At 44.9% G+C, this 23,376-nt stretch overlaps 1 protein-coding gene across 1 annotated transcript in view; it reads right to left on the bottom strand.

Moving 5' to 3' along the window:
- LOC147748239 (keratin, type II cytoskeletal 80-like) overlaps positions 1-23,376 on the bottom strand; it is a 114,646-nt gene that overhangs the window by 16,101 nt on the left and 75,169 nt on the right. The window contains exons 3-4 of the mRNA XM_086959159.1: positions 15,335-15,395; positions 14,162-14,257 (exon numbers count right to left, since the gene is read on the bottom strand). Of these exons, the coding sequence (XP_086815285.1) occupies positions 14,162-14,257; positions 15,335-15,395 (157 nt within the window). The remainder of the gene's footprint in view (positions 1-14,161; positions 14,258-15,334; positions 15,396-23,376) is intronic.

Here is a 23,376-nt window from a genome sequence, read left to right as displayed (position 1 = left end):
GTGTATAGTGCTCCATACTGCACTTATGCCATTTCTTGGCTCTGTAAATAGCAGATGTATGTTTTTTTGTAAAAATACTTTTCTTCGATTTTTTAAGAGAGCAACACAAGTAGGCACAAACATGTGTCCATATCAACCAGCAAACATTACAGGTGAGCACAGTCCAGACATCAATCATCACATTTTCCAGCAATGGCATACTGAGAGCAGGTAAGTACTCAACGAACAAAAAGCCATTACAATCAGTATGAATAAACCCATCATCAGGCTTAAGTAGGTGGAGTCCCAAGTTCTTCATCCAAAGCCTCAAGATTGTGATATGCAATCCACCCACCCCAGACTTTACGAAACTTACGTAGGCATCTGCTAGTACTGTAGGTGACCTTCTCATCAATTTTGTACAGGTCTATCCTGTTCCTCCATTCAGACATAGAAGGTTCGAGAGGTCCCCCAGTGTTTCGCCACATCTATCTTCGCCACCACTAGACCTAGGTTACAGAAGAGTTGCTTTGCTCTGAGAACATCCACATCATTGGGTACACCCAAGAGGACATATTTGGAATCATCAGGGAGTGGCGCCTCCACCACCCTACCCAGCTTGTGTATCACTTTCTCCGAGTCCATACATATGGTTGGGAAGCCCATGGCATATGCGAGTTGTCTCCTATCTGACCTGTAGACCTCTGAAACTCCAGGGACATCGCCTTCCCAATTTTATGCAAGCATGCACGATCAAAATAACCCTGATGCAGAACTTTAAATTGAATGAGCTTCAATGTAGATTAGATTGCAACTTCCTTAGGGTGCATTAGGGCTGCCTCGCACTCTAGCTCATCCATTTCCTTCAAATCAGATATTCATTTGATTCTCAGCGTCTTCAGATGGTCTGGTACATTAATTTTAATTGTCCTATAAACTGAGGAAACAGCTTTTTTCATCACCTCCCCCATTAAGAGCCAGCCCTCTAGGGGCACATATTCAGGAAGGTCCAGCACTATATCTTCTGCTCTCCATTAATGCTTGAGCTGAGAGTATTGGAAGCATTGTGTGTCATCGAGATAAAAGTCCCTTTGGAGGGATTGAAAGGAGATAAATCCCCAGTTCTCAATAGGATCCCATACCTTGGAGATGCCAATAAGGTCCAAGGAGGTAAAGCCCCGGAGTTTCCCCACCCATAACAGTGTTTCACGAGTGATTCTGCGAGTCCACCCAATGAATTTGTTTGTTCAAACCCAGGCATCAAATGGCACCTGAGTCGAAGGAAAGAAGTGGCTCACTCCCTTTCCCGGTAAAGGTAGTGCTGGAAGGTCACCTGCCAAACCGAGTCCACTCAAGTGCATAAGTAGGATGGTCCCCTGGAGCCTGCCTCCAATCATTGATAGCAATTATGTGGGTTGCCCAGTAATAGGCTCGGATGTCGAGGAGAGCGAGACCTCCATTGTATTAGTTCCGCTGCAGCATCCTGAGGGCCACCCTGGGCCTTTGGCCATCCCACAGTAATATCTCAAGTTCTTCATCGATCTTAGTAAAGATCCCCTCAGGGATTTTATAGTAGGTGTCTTGAAGGATGTAGGAGTATTTTGGGAGAGTGACCATCTTGAACATGGCTGCCCTTCCCAATATTGTGAGGGGCAGCTTCATCCACCAGAATGTGGTCTGTACTTTAAAAAAAGATTCCACTCTAATCTTTTTTTCCTGAAGACTAGGGTCACATAAATCCCCAGATACTGAAATCCCTCCTCATCAATTCATAGCCTCCCAGGGAGAACCGATGGGTTCAACCGCCTCTGACTTGTCCCAATTTATGATGCATCCCAATTGGGCCCCATAGCTGTCAAAAGCTCGGAATGTTGCAAGAATTTAATCTTCTGGGCGAATGAGATATAGAAGGATGTAATCTGTTTATAGAGAGATCTTTTTCCCTATCTATCGGGGACCCAGGGACGTGGAAACCTTTAATAGTTGGATGTGCTCGGACCAGACATGCCAGAGGCTCCATCACCAGAATAAACAGTAGGGGCAACAGAGGGCAAACCTGCCGGTTTACCTCCCGAATGGGGAAGTTCGGGGTAAGAACTCCATTCACTCGTTCAACGGCCATAGGGGCACTGTACAGGAGCGCTACCCATTTCAAAAACTGGGGGCCAAAGCCAAAGGTTTGTCGAGTCTGCATCTAAAGAGATAAAAACATGAGGATCTGTTCGAGTGTGGGCCTCTGTCAACTAATTATGAAGCCTGCAAAGGTTGTACCTAGTCAACTGCCCAGGCATGAAGCCTGATTGGTCACTGTAGATGAAAGAGTATATTGCACCTGCAAATCTTGTGGCCAGTACTGTTGCGAGGAATTTAGTCTCTATATTAAGCAATGAGATAGGGCGATATGACCCACATCTAGAGTGTGGCTTCGCTACTTTAGGTATCACCACTATTGTGACTTTACGTAGATCGAGTGGAAGTATTGCATCTTCCCAGGCTCAGGTACAAATTAAGAAGGGGTGATGGGCGAGTTCCAACGCGTTACTCTTAAAAAATTCTGCTGGGATGCCATTGGGTTGTGGCGTTTTTACCAGGTTTCAGTTTAGGAATGGCTGCCTGTATATCTGCAGGGGAAATTGTCTCCTCGAGGGCTTCACTACCATCTGCTTTGAGGGTCGGTACCGACACTGCACATGGATACTCTTTTATTTCAGACTGCGTTGCTTGGGTCTGCACACTATATAAAGTCTCATAAGTGAATGCTCCTGCTGTGTCTCTATCTGTTGTGTAGGTGTGACCCTCTGTCCTTTCTATGCTGTCTACCCATCTAGCCTCTATCTATCGGCAGCCCAGCCATGCTAACGATTTCCCCGTCTTGTCCCTGGTGTCATAGAGGCGGTGTTGAGATACCAGTATTTGATTACGCACCTCATTATGTTTCAGTGCTTTATATTAATCTACCCTAGCCTCTATCTTTCTCAGCCGAATGGGATCTGGGGAAGCTGCATTGGTCAGTTACACCTGCTTCAAATTGGATTCTAAGGCCTCCACCTTTTCCACCACTTTTTTTTCTTAAAGCGATAATGCTCTGGGCTCTATCTCTCAACACTGTTTTGAATGCATCCCATAGGACCACCACTGAGCCCAGAGAGACTTTATTTTCAGTGAAGCAGAGTTCAGTTTCCATGCGAAGTGCGCATGCTATAGTCTTATCCCACACCTCTCATGCGTTCACTTTCCATCTCACCCTAGTACCTCAGGGTTTCTATCCCAGGGGAGAAAGTGGTCAGACAGCCCTCTAGCAAGGTATTTGACACGCCGGACCGCTCCTACCTCTCCGGTCAGCGTGAAGACATAATCTAGTCTGGAGAACACCCCATGTACACCCAAATGGTAGGAAAAGTCCCCAATTGTTGGGTGGTGGCGGTACCACAGGTCTGTGAGTCCCCATGATCGCGGCAAAGTGGGCCAGGGGTGTTTTCTTAGTATTGCATGAGGCAAATCCAGACCTATTCCTTTCAATAGGTATGACATCATTAAAGTCTCCCCCAACTCAGTGGAGGGACGACGAGTCTGAGCAGATGTATGTTTAACCCTTTTTATCAGTACTCAATTTGCCGTCTTCGGAAGGAAGGAAAGCTGAATCGGTATAGTTGGAACTAAAAAGCACAATCTCCAGATCGCTGACAGGTCAGTGGAGGGGCTTTAATCACAAACAACGCCCCACCCCCCCTTTTTTGCTTTCCTGTGGTATTTTGTTTGTCTCATCTTACTTCCCTCAGTCTCCACATATTCATCTTTTCTATCTTTTCCCTCAAGCATCTTCAGAGGCAGTAGACTTGCGATATAAACTCCAAATTCTCCTGCCTTCAACTACTATGACCATTATCGCTCTGTTAATCTCTGTTTTGCACTTTACTGCTCCCACCGAAATCTTTCATACCCTTTTATCCGAAGTCCATTTCTCTCTCGCCTTTTACTCTGTACTGCTACCCTTTTCTTTGCCACACCCTACACCTCGTTTTATTTCCCTCTGCACCTCCTTCTCTATTTGGAGCTTCCACGAGCTCTGATTCCCGCCTTTTCCTCCCCGTGTCCCCCTTTTAGTATTTCTTCTAATAACACCATATGTCTTCATACAAAAATATTTAAGTCAACACGTTTTTTTGTTCTTACTGATTAACGGAGCGTCGGCTGTGCTTGTCTGGCATTCTTGGCCGGTTCAAGGCGCTGAAAGGTTTCATTCCAGAGAGAAGGTTCTCCATTATTCTTCGGACACTTTAAATCTTTGGCAAACAACGGAAGTTTGCTCGGTTTCCGAGGGAGGCCTCACTTGTACTGCTCGAGGCAGATAGGGAGGGTTGTCTGCTCGGCAAAGGCCAATCCGGGGACACAGTTAGTGTAAAAGAGAGGTAAGAGTGAGGAGTGCTCAGTGACGCCGAAGGAGTGCAACGTGGTAAAAGCCCGCGTGTAAGGGGTGGGTTGCTGGGTTCAGAATTATGGGGTAGTGCAAGTAAACTGATGAATGGTGCTTGTTACGGGTGGACTTGCTGGGTTGGGAGCAATTTGAAGGTGTAAGTAAACTGATGGATGGTGCATGTTATGGGGTTGTTGGGTTCAGAATTATTGGGTGGTGCAAGTAAACTGATGGATGGTGCATGTTACCGGTGCTGCTGGGTTCAGGATTACGGGGTAGTGCAAGTAAACTGATGGATGGTGCATGTTACCGGTGGGTTGGGAGCAATTTGAAGGTGTAAGTAAACTGATGGATGGTGCATGTTATGGGGTTGCTGGGTTCAGAATTATTGGGTGGTGCAAGTAAACTGATGGATGGTGCATGTTACCGGTGCTGCTGAGTTCAGGATTACGGGGTGGTGCAAGTAAACTGATGGATGGTGCATGTTACCGGTGCTGCTGGGTTCAGGATTACGGGGTGGTGCAAGTAAACTGATGGATGGTGCATGTTACCGGTGCTGCTGGGTTCAGGATTATGGGGTGGTGCAAGTAAACTGATGGATGGTGCATGTTTCCGGTGCTGCTGGGTTCAGGATTACGGGGTGGTGCAAGTAAACTGATGGATGGTGCATGTTACCGGTGCTGCTGAGTTCAGGATTACGGGGTGGTGCAAGTAAACTAATGGATGGTGCATGTTACCGGTGCTGCTGGGTTCAGGATTACGGGGTGGTGCAAGTAAAATGATGGATGGTGCATTTTACCGGTTCTGCTGGGTTCAGGATTACTGGGTGGTGCAAGTAAACTGATGGATGGTGCATGTTACCGGTGCTGCTGGGTTCAGGATTACGGGTTGGTGCAAGTAAACTGATGGATGGTGCATGTTACCGGTGCTGCTGGGTTCAGGATTACTGGGTCGTGTAAGTAAACTGATGGATGGTGCATGTTACCGGTGCTGCTGGGTTCAGGATTACTGGGTCGTGTAAGTAGACTCATGGATGGTGCATGTTACCGGTGCTGCTGGGTTCATGATTACTGGGTGGTGCAAGTAAACTGATGGATGGTGCATGTTACCCGTGCTGCTGGGTTCAGGATTATTGGGTGATGCAAGTAAACTGATGGATGATGCATGTTACCGGTGCTGCTGGGTTCAGGAATACTGGGTGGTGCAAGTAAACTGATGGATGGTGCATGTTACGGGTGGACTTGCTGGGTTCAGAATTATTGGGTGGTGTAAGTAAACTAATGGATGGTGCATGTTAGGGGTGCATTTAGGATGGGGGTCTTGATTCAGCACATTACTGGATTTAGGGTATTTAGGCCAGAGATTTACTAAAGTTTTGTGCAAGTGATCGCAAGTCGCTGTGTGACACAAATTATGGTGGCAGTCACCTTTTGCACACAAAAGGTTTTTGAACTAAAACGGTCCATGAATGCAGTTATAAAAGAGCAACGCAAAGCATGCCATGAAAACCCTGTTAATGTATGTAAAGTGGGCAATACTGACAAGAACATGGCAAACACCTACAGGGTTTTATGCAACTAAAGTCATGCAAAGTAGCACTGACTAACATTATGTGGGATACTAACAACAGATGAAAACTGGCAAAAACAAGAGGCTAAATTAGGGATGGGTCGCATATGTTTTTTTCAATATGCGTAATGAGTGTAACAATAACAAGCATTTGCAATGCAATCGGTCTCATCTTTGGGACCTTATATGTATTTAGCTATGCAGCACATTAGACTGGGTGCTGAAACATCTCTTGTTCTTTAACATGGAGGAAAAGTAAGCATTAAACTGCATGACATGGCAGGTATGGGAACACATGGAGAGAAATATTGGCTTTCAGCGGGAAATGGTATAGTCCAAAGCTCCGTTTTTAACATAAAATGAGGGCTTTCGCAGGCCATATCACTGAAAATACAAGATTAAAAAAATATATTATTGTCTAAGGGTGCTCATGGAAGACAATTTCTATGGACTGGAATCTAGAGAATGCTAAAGAGATTCTGGTATTTTACTGACCTCTGATGGTTGTTTTCTATCAAGAAAGTTAAATAGAGGCGGTTGCCAGAAAAATTTAAAAAAAGTTCCTCAGCAGAAAGCAGTTCTGGTATTTTACTGACTTCTGCTGGTCATTTTCTCTCAAAACAGTTAAATACAGGCAGTTGAACAGAAAAAATGTCCCTAAGCGGAAGCAGACATGTCCTAGGGATGATCTCCAGAGCCCACAAAGTAGATACACATATAAGTATATGTAATGTAATGTAATGTAATGTAATTTAATTCTTATAGAACGCAGCTTTCACTCCAAGGAGCATCTTGGCGCTGAAAACCCGTCACCTAGAGTGGAATAGGCCGGAAGACTAGTCAAGCATCAGTCTGCTATTGCCTATAACATTATACTTATATCAGAGCTATACATGCTTTGTCTGAAAGATTAAAAACTCAGGTCTTCAGGGACTTTCTGAAATGGTTCTCCAGAGGGATTTGGCGAAATTGGAGCGGAAGCTTATTGCAGGCCCTAGAGCCCAGTACTCCAAGAGATTTTGCTCCCTTGGAGGATAGCCTGAATTTAGGAATCAACAGCAAGTTCAGGTTTGATGACCTAAGGTTCCGAGACGGCACATATCTCTGAAACCGATTTAGAAAGTATTTGGGTCCTTGCTGGTAGTATGCCCTAAAGGTGATGACTAGGATTTTAAACAGCACCCGTTTGTGGATAGGTAGCCAGTGCAGGGTCCTGAGTGCTGCTGAGGCAGATGACTTCCTTGGCCATCTCAGGACAAGATGGGCGGTGGCATTCTGGATCTTCTGCAGCCGATGCAGGACTGATCTATTTGATCCTGCATATAGGCTATTGCAGTAGTCCAGGCGAGATGTAATAAGTGCCACCGCCACCGTCTTCCTGGCTGCCAATGGAAGGAGGTCAAAGAATCTTCTTTGCCCCATGATTATACTAAAACAGGACCCTGCCACAGCCCCTGCTTGTTGCTTTAATGATAGTGCCTCGTCAAACCAAATCCCTAGGTTACGGGCTGTAACATTGGTGTTCGGGGGAGCCTCTGCATCTAGTGGCGACCTAGTCTTGGGGAGAAGAAGTTTTGCTGTTCGAACTGTAGAATTTCGGTTTTGCCCGAATTGCACTTAAGATGATTATTTCTCATCCAGTCAAAGGTGGCGGCGAGGCAGTCTCTAAGATTTTCCTCAGCCTTCACCGTTTCGCCATCTAGTACCAGGATGAGCTGAGTATCATCAGCATAAGATATTGTGCTGATGTGGAAGGATGTAATAAGCTCAATCAGGGGGGTCAAGTACAGATTGAACAGTACGGGGCTTAAGCTTGAGCCTTGCGGCACCCCTGTTGTCAGCGCCTTCTCTTCCGATTGGTACTCTCCGAGCACCATAACTTGCCTCCTGTGGCTGAGGAAATTCTTTAGCCATTCGAGCACAGTCCCTGCTATCCCTGATGCTACTAGGCGGTCAATCAATACGGAGTGTGACACCGTATCGAAGGCCGCCGACAGATCAAGTAGGACCAGTACAGCCTTCTTCCCCTGATCCATGGCAGTCCTCAAGCTCTCCACGGTGTATAATAGAGTGGACTCCGTGGAGTGCTTGGCCCTAAACCCGGATTGATTCGGGTGCAGAATATCATTTTCCTCTAGGAACCTCATCAGTTGTTTATTCACTGCTGCTTCCGTAAGTTTAAAAAGTACCGGGAGCAGCGAGATGGGACGAAGGTTTGAGAGCGTGGTAGAGTCTGCTAGAGGTTTTTTTTGCAGCGGTTTTACTGCGGCCATTTTCCAATCCAATGGGATCACTGCAGAGGACAGGGAGGAGTTAATGATAGCATTAATGATCGGATTCACTGTGTCCACTAGAGCGTGCAGCATCATAGGGGGGCAGGGGTCGAAAGGAGAGCCAGATTTACTGGATAGTATCGCCTGGCGAGACTCTTCCAGGCTAACTGGAGCGAACTTGCTGAGATGAACCATATCAGTACCAGCTTCACTCACCTCTACCAGAGGGGAGATCAATGGTTGTGGAAAATCTTTACTGAGGTCTGATATTTTCTGCTCAAAGTATTTGGCAATCGAATTACAGAGAGTAAGAGAGGGAGGGATTTCTTGTAAGAGAATTCTGGGATTCATGAAGCTGTTAACTATTCTGAAGATCTCCTTTTGTTGATTGTCAGAAGAGCTAATAGCCTCTAGGAAGTACTCTTTTTTTGCATTTTTAATCAATGCGTGATACTGCCTCCTAGCTTCTTTATAGCTAGTGAGTTCCTCAGCTTCATAAAAACGACGCCATTTCCTTTCTAATATTCTGACCTCCATTTGTTTCTCCTTTAGAGAGAGCGAGAACCAAGGCGCTGACATTTTATTCCGCTTTTTGCCCGATTTGCTGGTCTCTGCTGGCCCGCAAATTCCAGCAATCCAGTTACAAAAGCTTTTATTATCTGTTTCCGTGTCGCCGGTCAGTAATGGTTTACTTTCCAGGGCAATCCGCTGGAGATGGGATTGTCCCTTATTTTTTTCCAGTCATATTTTGTACAGCCGCCTGCTTTAATGTGGCCCGTCCTAATCACCTTTCCTTCAACTAAAAGATCAAAAGGCACAAACATATGATCGCACCAGGTCTGGATACAGGGTGGTTTTACTTTCAGAGATTTAAAATTCGTGCAAATACAATCTAGGATATGTCCAGCTTTATAGGTGGGATTCAATGTCAATAGGTTAAGCCCTAGGACATTCATGAGATCTTTAAAACATGTCGCACTTGAATCTGCGACAGAATCTAGGTGGAGGTTTAAATCGCCTAACAGTGTGAAATTGGCAAATTTGAGGGTGAGATTGCTAAGTACTTCCCCAAGACTCTCAAGGAAGTCCTTTTGTTGTCCAGGTGGACAATAGATTAGGGCTCCTGTGAAAGTAACCGACTCATGTATCTGCAGACAGAAACCCAAGCTTTCTGCCCCCTTGATATCTGAGAATTCGAATAGTGTACATTTCACAGAGTCTCCATGGATGATGGCAAGCCCTCCCCCATGCTGTTCCTGCCTGTCTAATCTTTCAATAAGATAGCCTTGAGGTAAAGCTAATGTAATAACAGGATTACACCAAGCTTTCAGCCACGTCTCTGTGACGAAGAGCCAGTCTAGCTCGTTCTCAGAGATCAGGTCATAGATATGTGCCCCATTCTTGCTCATAGATCTAGCGTTAATAAGTCCTCCTCAAAAGGAGGTAGGGCATCCAATAACCGGGGTATATTGCTCTGGGATAAGATACGTCATGCAATGATGACAGCAGATCGGCCCCAGCCAATTTTCCACATTTATGGACTCATGACAATAAGTGGCATGCTTATTCAACGAAAGAATCTCCTCTCTAGCTGGAATCGGAGTGGGTATGGATTGGCCAGCATGGCTAGCCCTGGGCCCGGCCGTGGCATGGACAGGCACAGACGGGCTTACCTTTGGCGCGCCTTCGGTGCGCCCGCCATGCGCATCCGCTACGCGGAGGCATCACCACACGCTATTAAAGGGACGCCGCTCGCGTCAGCTGCCTGAGTCACACCCCCACCGCCCCGCCTCCGAGGTGGGCGTGGAGGGAGAACGCAGCGTTGCGAGGAAGAACTGGACACCGCACCTAATCGGCGGAGCCTCGGGTCAGCACTACACAGTGCAGGTCTGATTTAAAAAATGCAACGTTTGCCGAGGAAGAGTGAGTGAGACAAAGGTTTTTTTTAAAAGCGCTACAGTACAGCGCAGCAGTGCTTCCTAACCCCCGGCTTCTGCCTCAGGGGAACAGAATAAGTCAGTTTAATAAAACAACACAACTCAAAATAAATGAAATAATATCGATTAAGAAGCGTAGCAGTGCTTCCTAGCCCCCGGCTTTCCGCCTCAGGGGTACAGAGTGGGGCGAATCACGACTTACTCGGTGCTTTTAAAGGGACGCCGCTCGGATCAGCTGCCTGAGTCGCACCCCCACCGCCCCGCCTCCGAGGTGGGCGTGGAGGGAGAACACAGCGTTGCGAGGAAGAACTGGACGCCGCACCTAATCGGCGGAGCCTCGGGTCAGCACTACACAGTGCAGGTCTGATTTAAAATAATGCAAGGTTTGCCGAGGAAGAGTGAGTGAGACAAAGGTTTTTTTTAAAAGCGCTACAGTACAGCGCAGCAGCCTCAGGGAAACAGAATAAGTCAGTTTAATAAAACAGCACAACTCAAAATAAATGAAATAATAACGATTAAAAAGCGTAGCAGTGCTTCCTAGCCCCCGGCTTTTCGCCTCAGGGGTACAGAGTACCCCTGAGGCGGAAGTATATACAAGCAGTCTCGAATGCTGGACCTAAAAAAGAACATATCAAGGAATTTACTCAAGGGCGGTCCTCTGCAGAAATGCATATGGACTAGAGAATATGCCATGGGCACTAGAGTCATGCAGGATACAGTTCTGTAGCCTTTGTGCCTTGGTGCAAAGAGAAATCTCTTTTATAATTTGATTTGATTTTTGGATTTATAAAGCGCAGAGAATGCCTGGAGGCGTCTTGGCGTTGAAGGACTCAAAGGGACTTGCAAGAGAGGGGTGTGCAGAAGTAAAATTAGAGGTCTGCTAGGAATAACCATGTTTTTACTGATTTCCTAAATGATTAGAGATTCGGGCTGTTTTTAATTGTTAGTGGAAGAAGATTCCACGATTTTGCAGATCTTAGCAGGAAGCTCCTTCCTCCCCACCGTGCATGCTTAAAATTTGGGACTTGCAGCAGTTTTAATTGCGCAGATCTAAGGTTCCTGGACGGGCACATAGTATTTTATGCATGACGTCAGGTAAGAAGGGCCCCTTCCTTGGAGCGCCTTAAACGTAATACACAGTGACTTAAAAATTATTCTTTTGCTTACCAACAACCAGTGCAGAACTCCTAGTTGCTGTGATATTGATTCATGTTTGCTAAAGTCCAAAATCAGTCTTGCTGCTGCGTTCTGCAGACGTTGGAGCTTTCTCAGATGTTGTGTTTGGATCCCCACTTAAAGGGCATTGCCATAATTTAGCCTAGAGATAGTGAGGGCAGTCACCAATGTTTTTAGAGCCTCAGGGGGGATAAAGGAACGGATCTTTCTGATCATTTTTAGAATGGCCCAGAAACGGGCGGTAAGACAGCTGATCTGGCTGTCAAAGGTCAGCCGACAGTCAAAGGTCACCCCCAAAGGTTTTGACTTTAATACAGGTGTTGGGCACTCACCCAGCTCTGCCGGCCACCATTTCGGGGACCAGACCGGAGGATTAGCTCCCAACAGCAGTACTTCGGTTTTGCCACCGTTGAGTTTTAGACAATTGGATTGCATCCAGATGTTGACTTGGAACATACAGTTGTTAAAACGGTCGGCTATCTCCTCCTCATTGTAATATCATAATTGCAAGCCATTTGCATGTATGAGGCCGATTATGTCGTTGGCAAACAAGTTGTAAATAGAAAGTTGGTCAATGTTTGTGCAAACGTTAGTAAATCTACCCCATAGTTGGTCAACATTTTTGAGCAAAGTATTTGGTTGAGGACTCTTGGCAGTTAGGTGCTCGTTATAGAACTTTTTTTCTTCGTTTGTTCTGCTGTTAGGAAGTTATTTGGACAAGGAGTACTGATGGTGGAAAATGCTTGGCACTTTGGTTCTATCCAGCCGATGCTTGGCGCATGCCCTTATAGGTTCGAAGAAATGTGTGAAGTCTCCCTCAGTGGAGATTCCAGGGTTGAGCTGCTGCTGATTGGCTGTATAGCAAAAGACCTATTGGGGAAGCTGCTGCGATAATGCATGCTATGGAACTCATATTAGAGACGATGCTGAAGGGGTGCATGGTACACAATTTATGTTGGAGAAGAAAATGAGAGGATGTATGGTACAGGGCTTATTTTGGAGAAGTTGCTGAGGGAATGGCTGGTACATGACGTATGTTAAAGAACTTGTGAGGTCATGCATGGTGCAGGGCTTTTGTTGGAAGCATTGCTGCGGAGATGCAAAATACAGGACAAATGTAGGGGAAGTTGCTGAAGTAACACATGGGACATAATCTATTTTGGAGAAGTTGTAAGGGAGTGATGGTACAGGACTTATGTTGAAGAAGTTGCTGGGGGGGGGGGGTGCATGGTCCAAGGTGTATGTCGGAATAAACGGAGACGGTATGCATGTTATAGGCTCTATGTTCAAGAAATTGCTGAGGAGGGGGTATGGTACAATTCTATTGCAGGGAGATGTTGCAGGAAGGATGTTTTGTACAGTACATATGCTGTGTAAGTTAATTAGGAAATGCATGTTGCAGAATAAATGTGGGAAAAAGTGCAAAGAGGATGCATGGTGCAGGAAGTATGTTGGATAAGATGCATATGAAATGCATCTTATAGACCTTATGTATGAGAAGTTGCTGAGTGGAAGCATGACTTGAGAAGTTGCAGTGAGATGCTTGGTTTGGGATTTATGTTGCAGAGAGGATGTATGGTACAAGACCTATGTTTGAAAAGTTCCAGGGCGGATGCATGATACAGGCCACATGTTGAAGAAGGTGCACATGAATGCATGATGTAGTGCCTATTTTGGGGAGGTCCTCAGTGTGAATGCTTGCTGGGTGGAGGCCTGTTTTGATGCTGTTGAAATGGATCTGCTTGGACGGTGTCTAGTACTTTAAGGTCTAGTGGGATCATGATTGTAGAATCTTAGAGTGTGGGGGTTTCCTTGGCTTGGTCTCTGTTAGGATGTGCTAGTTTGGGTTTTTTGATAGAGAAGGGCTTGTTGTTTGATACTCTTTTTAGGGCTGTTTAGATTTCAATACATCTTTATAAATGTTTAAAAAAGCAAATAATTCTCGCAAATACCATCCTGCCCACGCCAGATAGTGACTTTCCTCCTCCTTCCTCATTCACTGAGCTCCCCCCGGACTTCTGCTAATCTAACTGCAGTTTCTGTGATAGGTATACAGGTTCTCTACATAAGAAGAATCTGCAGTGGTCTAGAATCTGCAAAGTACTTTAAGAGTGGGCCCATGTGCTTTCGGAGATGTTTTGGCTCAAGTCTGCTGCCTGAGAGTGTGACAGGCATGTTTCCTTATAGGGGACCTGCTCAGTTGAAAGTAATGTTGAAGACTGACAGTCTTTAGTACTCCCATCAGGGACGTGTTGGGTTTGGGAATGGGGTGCTTAGTTTGGGACTCTTCTTATGTAGCAAAAGGTCTGTGTTTTAAATTCCTATCAGGGAATGTATGTTGGTTTGAATATCTGCCTTTTGGGACCCAAGAGATTTTGTTTGAGGCTGTAGTGAGTGGCTACGTTGGCTTGGGTTGAGGCTTATCAGAGCGGTGACAGCCTCTAGGCACCCGTTGGGAACTTGCAGCCAGTACTCCTTGTTTTGTAAGGGGGTTGGCGTTGCAGTGTTCCAGTGTATACACGGCCATAGATTAAGTGCTTGAGTGGATAGATCTGATTGGTTTAGACTATGATTGAGGGTATGGCCATGAACACTAGTTCAGTTACTGCATTGTCTGGGACTCGTTTTGGCGTCTGAGACTGCTGGATTGGATCGATTGATGTTAGGACAGTGTGGCTAGGTCTGAACCTCAACTGTCCGAGCTCACCCTCGGAACTCCTTTTGTGAGACTCATTGCTGGCGATCTCTACTGGTTGGTTAGAGCAGGAGCATTGTTGTTTACATCCGAGATGTTTAAGGTATGCATTGCTTACATGCTTATAAACGGCTCTCATCAGTTCCATTGTCTCCAGGGCCTCTTTCTTTCTTGCCTCCAGTTCACTCTTTTCCAGGCTGCAGGTATCCAAATCCTGTAAAGAGAGATCAGAACATCAAAGCATAAGCGTCTGTGCCAACAACATGATCTGGGCACCATTTATCACACTGTTCTCTGTGCGCCTTACTCCTATTGAGACATATGACCAGGAGCTTTCACACCTAGGGCCTAGAAGTTGGCAATGAGCGAGTGAGTTAATGAGCAGGAACAAAAGCTAAAGATGACCATTAGTACAATCGCAAGTAATTGGATTAATATCAAAATAGACCAATAAAGTTGGGCTCCATGACACACCTTCTTGGCAATGGCTCTTCTGTGTACAAACTGCAATAACGTCTAACTATATTTTATTTGCATATCGACTTTAAAGATTGGTTTTCATGATCTCGCTAATATGAACTCGTAAAATGAGAGGAAGCGAGCGAGACACAGTGAGGCAAAGAGTGAGAGAGAGACAGAAAGAGATAGAGGCAAAGAGAGCCAAAGAAACAGAGAGATAGAAGCAGAGAGAAAGAGAGATATGATGGGAATGAGAAGAGGCAGAGAGGGGCAGAGTGAGAGAGAAATAAACACTGCGAGACAGAAAGAGGTAGAGGGACTAAAAGAGTGAGCGAGTGAGAAACAGTGCGAGTTAGGAGAACAAGAAAGAAAAATCCAGAGAGAAGGAAAGAGACAGACACAGACTGTAAGATGGAGAAAGAAAGAAACAGATATAAAGGAACAGCGACAGACCGAGTGACAGACAGCGGATGACAGAAGGAGAGACAGGGAAAGATATAAAGAGAGACGGGGGTGGGGGGGACAAAGGAAAGATAGGCAGGGAGGGAAAAAAGACAGACAAAAACTGAGCGGTAGGGAGAAGAAGGAAGAGAGAAATAAAGAAATAGAGAAGGAGGGTGAGACAACGAAACAGAGAGAGAGGAAGAGAGGTTGACAGAGAGTGATAGAAAGAGGCAGAAAGGGAGAAAGTGACAGAGAAAGAGCCAGAGAGCAGTGGCAAGAGACAGAGGATCGTGGCCTTCAGTCATTGGGTGCATTGGTATAAGTCTGGTGGGTGAAGCCGAAGCCAATAGGGGTGGGGTGGAGAGGACAGATATTGATCCCACTTTACCTTCTTTGCTTGCACAAAGTCATATTCAAGCTGTGTGTGGGTACTGATTTCATCCTCGAACCTGAGAGAGAAAGTGAGAAAGTGAGCGTCAGTGACATCTTAGGGGTTAATATGTTCTTTCCTTTACTGCTTTGCTTTGTTCTTGGGCCATTATGTTCACTTTAGCGCACAAAGATGCATCTGTTAGAAAAAGAGCATTCATTCAAAGTAACATACCAAACGCCAGTGCTACGATAGTCTGGCTCACTGGTTAGAGGCGGCAGACCCGAGAGCAGAGGACGGCCCGGGACCAGGGTTCGATTCCCGGCGCGGCAGGTTTCTGGACCAGGGTCAGCGGACTCGATAATTCTCTCGCCTCGGTGCCCACTCTGATCAGCGATCACACTCGGCAACTCTGGGCATTAGCTTGCCTCATCTTCACTAACGGCCCCACCAGACCGCTGGGGATGCCTGGTCTCACCCTGGAGATACCCATTAAGGGACCATCTCTCAGGGAAGCCAGGAAGGGTTTCGCAGCGGTCGAAGCGCCTTGGGACCCTCCGGGTAAGTAGTGCGCTATATAAATGCCTATACATACATACATACATACATACATACATACAATCTATAGAATAGAAGGCATGGCAGTTGTTGGACATATATCGATGTTAACCAATGCTTGATCAGGCCATTTACTAAGGACAGAAGAGATGAATGACCAGTTTTAGAACATACGACAGTCCATCCACGGAGAGTGAACACCCCATAGACAGAAAGGCAAAGTGACAGCTGACAAGCACATGATATCCTGTTGATTGGCAGGTGATATCCCATCGACAGATGGGCATGGTTGCAGGACACAAGCACGTGATATTTAATTAAGTGACAGGTATAATGTAGGTGTGTGCGAAATATGTGCTAAGGCGTATTTCATGTTTAAAAAAAGCACAAAAAACATAAACGCCACAAACATATAGCAGCTTGTATTCTGGTAGTCATTCATGTTCCTCCTATGTGCGTTGTGCACATTTTTGCCGCAAATTGCATATAATTTGCAATGTGGTACAGTAGCGTAATTTCAGAACTTTCACAAACAAGCACAAAAAGAGATTATGCCTGCGGAACTGAAATTTCACCCAGGCCTAACATGACAGCAGGCGAGAAGCACATGATATTCCATTAATGGACAGGTAACATCTCCTAAATAGCAGACTAATGGCAGGACAGAAGCACAGGATATTCCATTAATGGACAGGTGACATCTCATAAATAGCAGACTAATGGCAGGACCGAAGCACATGATGCTCCATCGACTGTCAGGTGACATGCCATTAATAGACAATTGTAACAGGACTGAAGCACATGATGCTCCATCTACTGTCAGGTGACATGCCATTAATAGACAGTTGTAACAGGACCGAAGCACATGATGCTCCATCGACTGTCAGGTGACATGCCATTAATAGACAGTTGTAACAGGACCGAAGCACATGATGCTCCATCGACTGTCAGGTGACATGCCATTAATAGACAGTTGTAACAGGACAGAAGCACATGATGCTCCATCGACTGTCAGGTGACATGCCATTAATAGACAGTTGTAACAGGACCGAAGCACATGATGCTCCATCGACTTTCAGGTGACATGCCAGTAATAGACAGTTGTAACAGGACCGAAGCACATGATGCTCCATCGACTGTCAGGTGACATGCCATTAATAGACAGTTGTAACAGGACCGAAGCACATGATGCTCCATCGACTGTCAGGTGACATGCCATTAATAGACAGTTGTAACAGGACCGAAGCACATGATGCTCCATCGACTGTCAGGTGACATGCCATTAATAGACAGTTGTAACAGGACCGAAGCACATGATGCTCCATCGACTGTCAGGTGACATGCCATTAATAGACAGTTGTAACAGGACCGAAGCACATGATGCTCCATCGACTGTCAGGTGACATGCCATTAATAGACAGTTGTAACAGGACCGAGGCACATGACGCTCCATCGACTGTCAAGTGACATGCCATTAATAGACAGTTGTAACAGGACCGAAGCACATGATGCTCCATCGACTGTCATGTGACATGCCATTAATAGACAGTTGTAACAGGACCGAGGCACATGATGCTCCATCAACTGTCAAGTGACATGCCATTAATAGACAGTTGTAACAGGACCGAAGCACATGACGCTCCATCGACCGTCAGGTGACATGCCATTAATAGACAGTTGTAACAGGACCGAAGCACATGATGCTCCATCGACTTTCAGGTGACATGCCAGAAATAGACAGTTGTAACAGGACCGAAGCACATGATGCTCCATCGACTGTCAGGTGACATGCCATTAATAGACAGTTGTAACAGGACCGAAGCACATGATGCTCCATCGACTGTCAGGTGACATGTCATTAATAGACAGTTGTAACAGGACCGAAGCACATGATGCTCCATCGACTGTCAGGTGACATGCCATTAATAGACAGTTGTAACAGGACCGAGGCACATGACGCTCCATCGACTGTCAGGTGACATGCCATTAATAGACAGTTGTAACAGGACCGAAGCACATGATGCTCCATCGACTGTCAGGTGACATGCCATTAATAGACAGTTGTAACAGGACCGAAGCACATGATGCTCCATCGACTGTCAGGTGACATGCCATTAATAGACAGTTGTAACAGGACCGAAGCACATGATGCTCCATCGACTGTCAGGTGACATGCCATTAATAGACAGTTGTAACAGGACCGAAGCACATGATGCTCCATCGACTGTCAGGTGACATGCCATTAATAGACAGTTGTAACAGGACCGAGGCACATGACGCTCCATCGACTGTCAAGTGACATGCCATTAATAGACAGTTGTAACAGGACCGAAGCACATGATGCTCCATCGACTGTTATGTGACATGCCATTAATAGACAGTTGTAACAGGACCGAGGCACATGATGCTCCATCAACTGTCAAGTGACATGCCATTAATAGACAGTTGTAACAGGACCGAAGCACATGACGCTCCATCGACCGTCAGGTGACATGCCATTAATAGACAGTTGTAACAGGACCGAAGCACATGATGCTCCATCGACTGTCAGGTGACATGTCATTAATAGACAGTTGTAACAGGACCGAGGCACATGATGCTCCATCAACTGTCAAGTGACATGCCATTAATAGACAGTTGTAACAGGACCGAAGCACATGATGCTCCATCGACTGTCAGGTGACATGCCATTAATAGACAGTTGTAACAGGACCGAGGCACATGATGCTCCATCAACTGTCAAGTGATATGCCAATAATAGACAGTTGTAACAGGACCGAAGCACATGATGCTCCATAGATTGGACATATGACTTGGCATTGATAAGGAGGTGTGATAGAAGACAGAAACACATGATGTTCAATGAAAGAACAGGTGACATTGCAACAGTGTTTAGGTATAATGCAGGACACAAGCATAATATTCCGCAAATGGGCAGGAGACATCAACAGGCAGGTGTGATGGCACAATAGAATCACATGATAATCCATAAACAGACAGGTAAAATCCCGCCGACAGACTGGTGCAATGGCAGGACTGAAGCAGATGGTATTGCATCGATGAATAGGTGGCATTGCATCAATAGACAGGTGTGATGGCAGAGAGAAGCACATGAGGTTCCGTGTATGAACAGGTGACATCACATTGGTAGAGAGGTGTGGCATAACATGAGCGTGATATTACACCAATGGACGGGGACACAGGACATAAGCTAGGCTTTCCCGTTTTCAGTTTCTATTTGGTGCTAATTCTGGTTGGATTTTTCAGTCTTTTCCAATGTTTTTAAAAACTGTAAAAATCAGTATTTATCAGTGTTTATTATTGTGAGTTCCGTACAAATTTAGAGGGAATGTGTTTTTCTAGTGCTTATAAACAAATGTGGATTCATTTCCTTCCTTCCTTATTTCATTCCTGTTATCAAATATTCTTACGTTCTTTCCTGTTTCTATCTCCCTTAGTTATACACTTTCATTGAATTTGCTCTTTCAAGTAACTTTTCTTTATTTTCCTTACCTGGCTGCTTGTTGAATTCACCAGTACTCAAATGCTTCTTTGCAGTAGGCCAGTCGCACGCCAAGTCAAAGGTGTGCTTGAATGGAGATGTTTGCACCCAAGTAAGATCCGATTATAGCAGCTACAAGATTAATAGTGGGCATGACTGGTTAATGGTTCACACACATATGATGGACTGGACTGCTGCAAAAAAAGGATTTGATTTTCGTTGATGGACAGGTGACATCCCACTGGTAGACAGGTGTGTTGGCAGGAGAGAAGCGCATGATATTTTGTGAACAGACAAACAACATCTAATTGATAAACAGGTATGATGGCAGGACTCAGCACTTGCTTTCCCATCAATGAACAGGTGACATCCACCCTGACCTGCATTTTTAAATAACCTAAGGCACTTCATTCAGCAAACTGTGTGCGTCTCTCCTGTCATCACACCTGTCTTATGAGGCGATGTCGCCTGCCCATCAACGGAAAATCAATCCTTTTTTGTAGCAGCCCAACCCCACCCTATGTCAAGGTGTGCATGAATGGAGATATCTTCTTCGCTCCTACCGTCACACCTTACTACCAATGTATTCTCACCTTGCCATTCACTGAATATCATGTGATGTGCTTATGTCCTATCATCACACCTGTCTACTGATGCAATGTCACATGTTCATTGACAGAAAATCACGCTTGTCTCTCTTTCCCCCACACCTCAATCTTTGGTAGGGCATGTGTACTTCAATGAAGTATCACGTGCTTCATTCCTGCCCTCACAACTTTCTATCCATGAGAGATTACATGTCAATTGACGAAATATCATGTGCCTGTGTCCTGTCACCACACCTGTTTACCAATGCGATGGTACATGTCCTTCGATGGAATATCACGTGATTGTGTCCTGCTATTACACTTTTCTGTCAAAGCAATATCCTGTGCCCAATGAAGGAATATTTTCCTTGTGTCCTGCCATCACACCTATCTACTGATGCAATGTCACTTGTCCATTCACAAAATGTCATGTGCTTCTTTTCTATCATAACTCCTGTCTCTCAATGGAAGGTCACTGTTCCATTCATTGACTATTATGTGCCTATGTCCTGCTATCACACTTTTTACTTATGCAATGTCGCCTGTTAGTTCATAGAATATCATGTTTCTCTCCTGCCATCACACCTGTGTACCGATGCAGTATCAACCTGTTCATTTATGGAAGATCATGTATTTCAATTCTACAATCACACCTATTTACTGATACAGTCACCTATCCATTCATGGAACATCATGCGCTTCTGTCCTACCATCACACCCGTCTTCCAATGTGATGTTTTTAAAACGGTCAAATCCCTAGCACATCTCACCACTCCACCGATCCCTTCAAGTCAAGAACTAAGTAACGGGTCAAGGACAACTTAAGCTATCTAAAAAACTGTGTATATATGTAGGATACAATCTATGAATCCAAGGTATTCATGGTGAAAAATTGAGTTCCCATCAGATACCCGTCCTGTACCGCCTTACATCATTTGGGATCCTTCACCCGAAGGAAGTGGAAACGTGTCCACTATGGATCAGGTAGATTGTAGCCTAATCGTGTAGAAGGATACAGGGATGTGTTGAAAGAAGGAGTGGTATCAGGGGGTAAAAAAAACTAGCAGTGCAAATTGATGAAAGTGCTATGTGCAACAAATAAGTGAGTGAGTTAATATTGGGTTGCAGGAATGGAAAAATGAATTTAAATAGGATCCTGCCCACACCCAAGGTTAAAAAACACTGCAAAGTAGTATAACAAATAACTGCTTAGATGTAATCGAGGTCGACATGTTTCTGCAGTGTGGTAGGGTCAAGGGATCCCTGTCTGCTTCTTCAGGACCTTAACAGAAAATGCTACTGCTGATAAGTGTATTATAGTGATTTAAAATCATATCACCTGAAAACGCCCGTCGAGATGATGGTCATGGAATCATTATGGACGGACAAACACACAAAGAAGAAATACACAGTTAATGACGATAGCCTGTGAAGAGAGACAGATATCTCGTGAAAAGTACATGATGCCAAATAATATTGGTCAATGGTTGCTTAATAGTCAGCCTGAGTTGGTGAAATCAACATTGATACAAGAAAGAATAACATTGTATTCACTCACCCACGGTATGGGGAATAAACTCTCCACCTCACCCGGCTACAGCTCAGGTACAAATGGAGCACCGCTCTATTGAAAAGAAAAGCGAAGAAAACACTATAGAAAGAGGAAGAGCTAAAAAAGCTTAGGCTAGACACGCCCTGTCGTAGAAGGGTCATTTCTTGAGTAGCATTTTGTAACCTTCTTGAGCGCCTGCCTAACGCGGCTACAAATGTAGGGAAGGTAACTAATATCAAATGTTCTTTTAAAATGCTAACATAGAAAGTCATAATGTTGCATTTACGTTATGATGGTATTTTAAAGTACATGCTCTGAGCAAGTCTGCGATGAGGGAAGTTTTGAGCCAAAAAACTCATGCGAAAAGCGGAACCCAGACCGCTTGTGTATCGAGCGTCCAAACGGGTGATGTCTAGCTGGGAAAAGTGCTTGGGAAATCGCGTCGATACAGCCTGAAATTATTGCCGCCAAGTGAAAGCAAACTAAGTAAGCAAAGGGTTTAGTACCCACCCAATGTGCGCTATAAACTCACATGAGCCCACTAAGTCTGTCCCGTCCTCTCTCAATGCGCTTACCTGTCCGTCGGTACTCCTGACATCCGTCTAGGCTGTCATGTGGGAGGTACCTGGGCGGACAGGAAGCGGACCTTTAAACTTTCTTTCACGGGCTACGATAGAGATCACGTGACTACCTGTATTACGCGCTCTAATTCCACAGGGCTGCTTGGAATTGTAGTTTATCTATGTGGTAGATAGGATTGGTGTCTCTACAATGCATGCTTTTACATCGCATGCCTTTACAACGTGGTTTTTACCACGCAGTCCATTACAACGCATAATGCTTTTAGGCGCTGGATAGTGAATTATTTAATTTACTATTCCAACTCCAGTCCCCGTGGATAGCAGGGAAGGTGTTGGATAGTAAATTAAATATATTCCCTATCCTAGAGCGCCCCCCAGCGCAATGCGTTGTAATGGTATGCGTTGTAATGGTTGCGATGTAATGGTAGTGCGTTGTAAAAAATGCATTGTAAGTGATGTTCCCCGGTAGATATCGCCACAAGGATGAAAATAAAAGAAACACTGGGTTGGTTTGTCAACCCTGAGTCTTTTGTTATTATTTTTATTTTTACCGATCATTTATGAACTGGCACATGCTATATTTAGTGATATTGTGAGAATCATTATTGACTCAGATTAAACAGAAAGCTGTTGTTTGGCTCATATGGATGTACGTACTTTGCGCTGCAATTACGTAAGGCTACTAGGAGTTATAGTCAGTCAGTGTACTTAGAACAAAAAAACCTTTTATAAATCTATGTCAATTGTGACAATTGTTTTTGTGAAAAAAGACTAGCACTGTAAAAAATGCAATGAAACTCTACATTAAACCACGGGACCAAGTATGATCGTAAGGAGCTTCGCAATTGTGTAAGCCTACACAATTGCGAAGCTCCTTACGATCATACTTGGTCCCGTGGTTTAATGTAGAGTTTCATTGCATTTTTTACAGTGCTAGTCTTTTTTCAAAAAAACAATTGTCACAATTGACATAGATTTATAAAAGGTTTTTTTGTTCTAAGTACACTGACTGACTATAACTCCTTGTAGCCTTACGTAATTGCAGCGCAAAATACGTACATCCATATGAGCCAAACAACAGCTTTCTGTTTAATCTGAGTCATTAATGATTCTCACAATATCACTAAATATAGCATGTGCCAGTTCATAAATGATCGGTAAAAATAAAAATAATAACAAAAGACTCAGGGTTGACAAACCAACCCAGTGTTTCTTTTATTTTCATCCTTGTGGCGATATCTACCACATAGATAAACTACAATTCCCAGCAGCCCTGTGGA

Source organism: Lissotriton vulgaris, chromosome 1_1 (assembly GCF_964263255.1).
Source record: "Lissotriton vulgaris chromosome 1_1, aLisVul1.2, whole genome shotgun sequence".
Lineage (NCBI taxonomy): Eukaryota > Metazoa > Chordata > Amphibia > Caudata > Salamandridae > Lissotriton > Lissotriton vulgaris.
The sequence above is the reverse complement of the archived record's forward strand: the minus strand, read 5'-3'. Positions and strand labels throughout refer to the sequence as shown.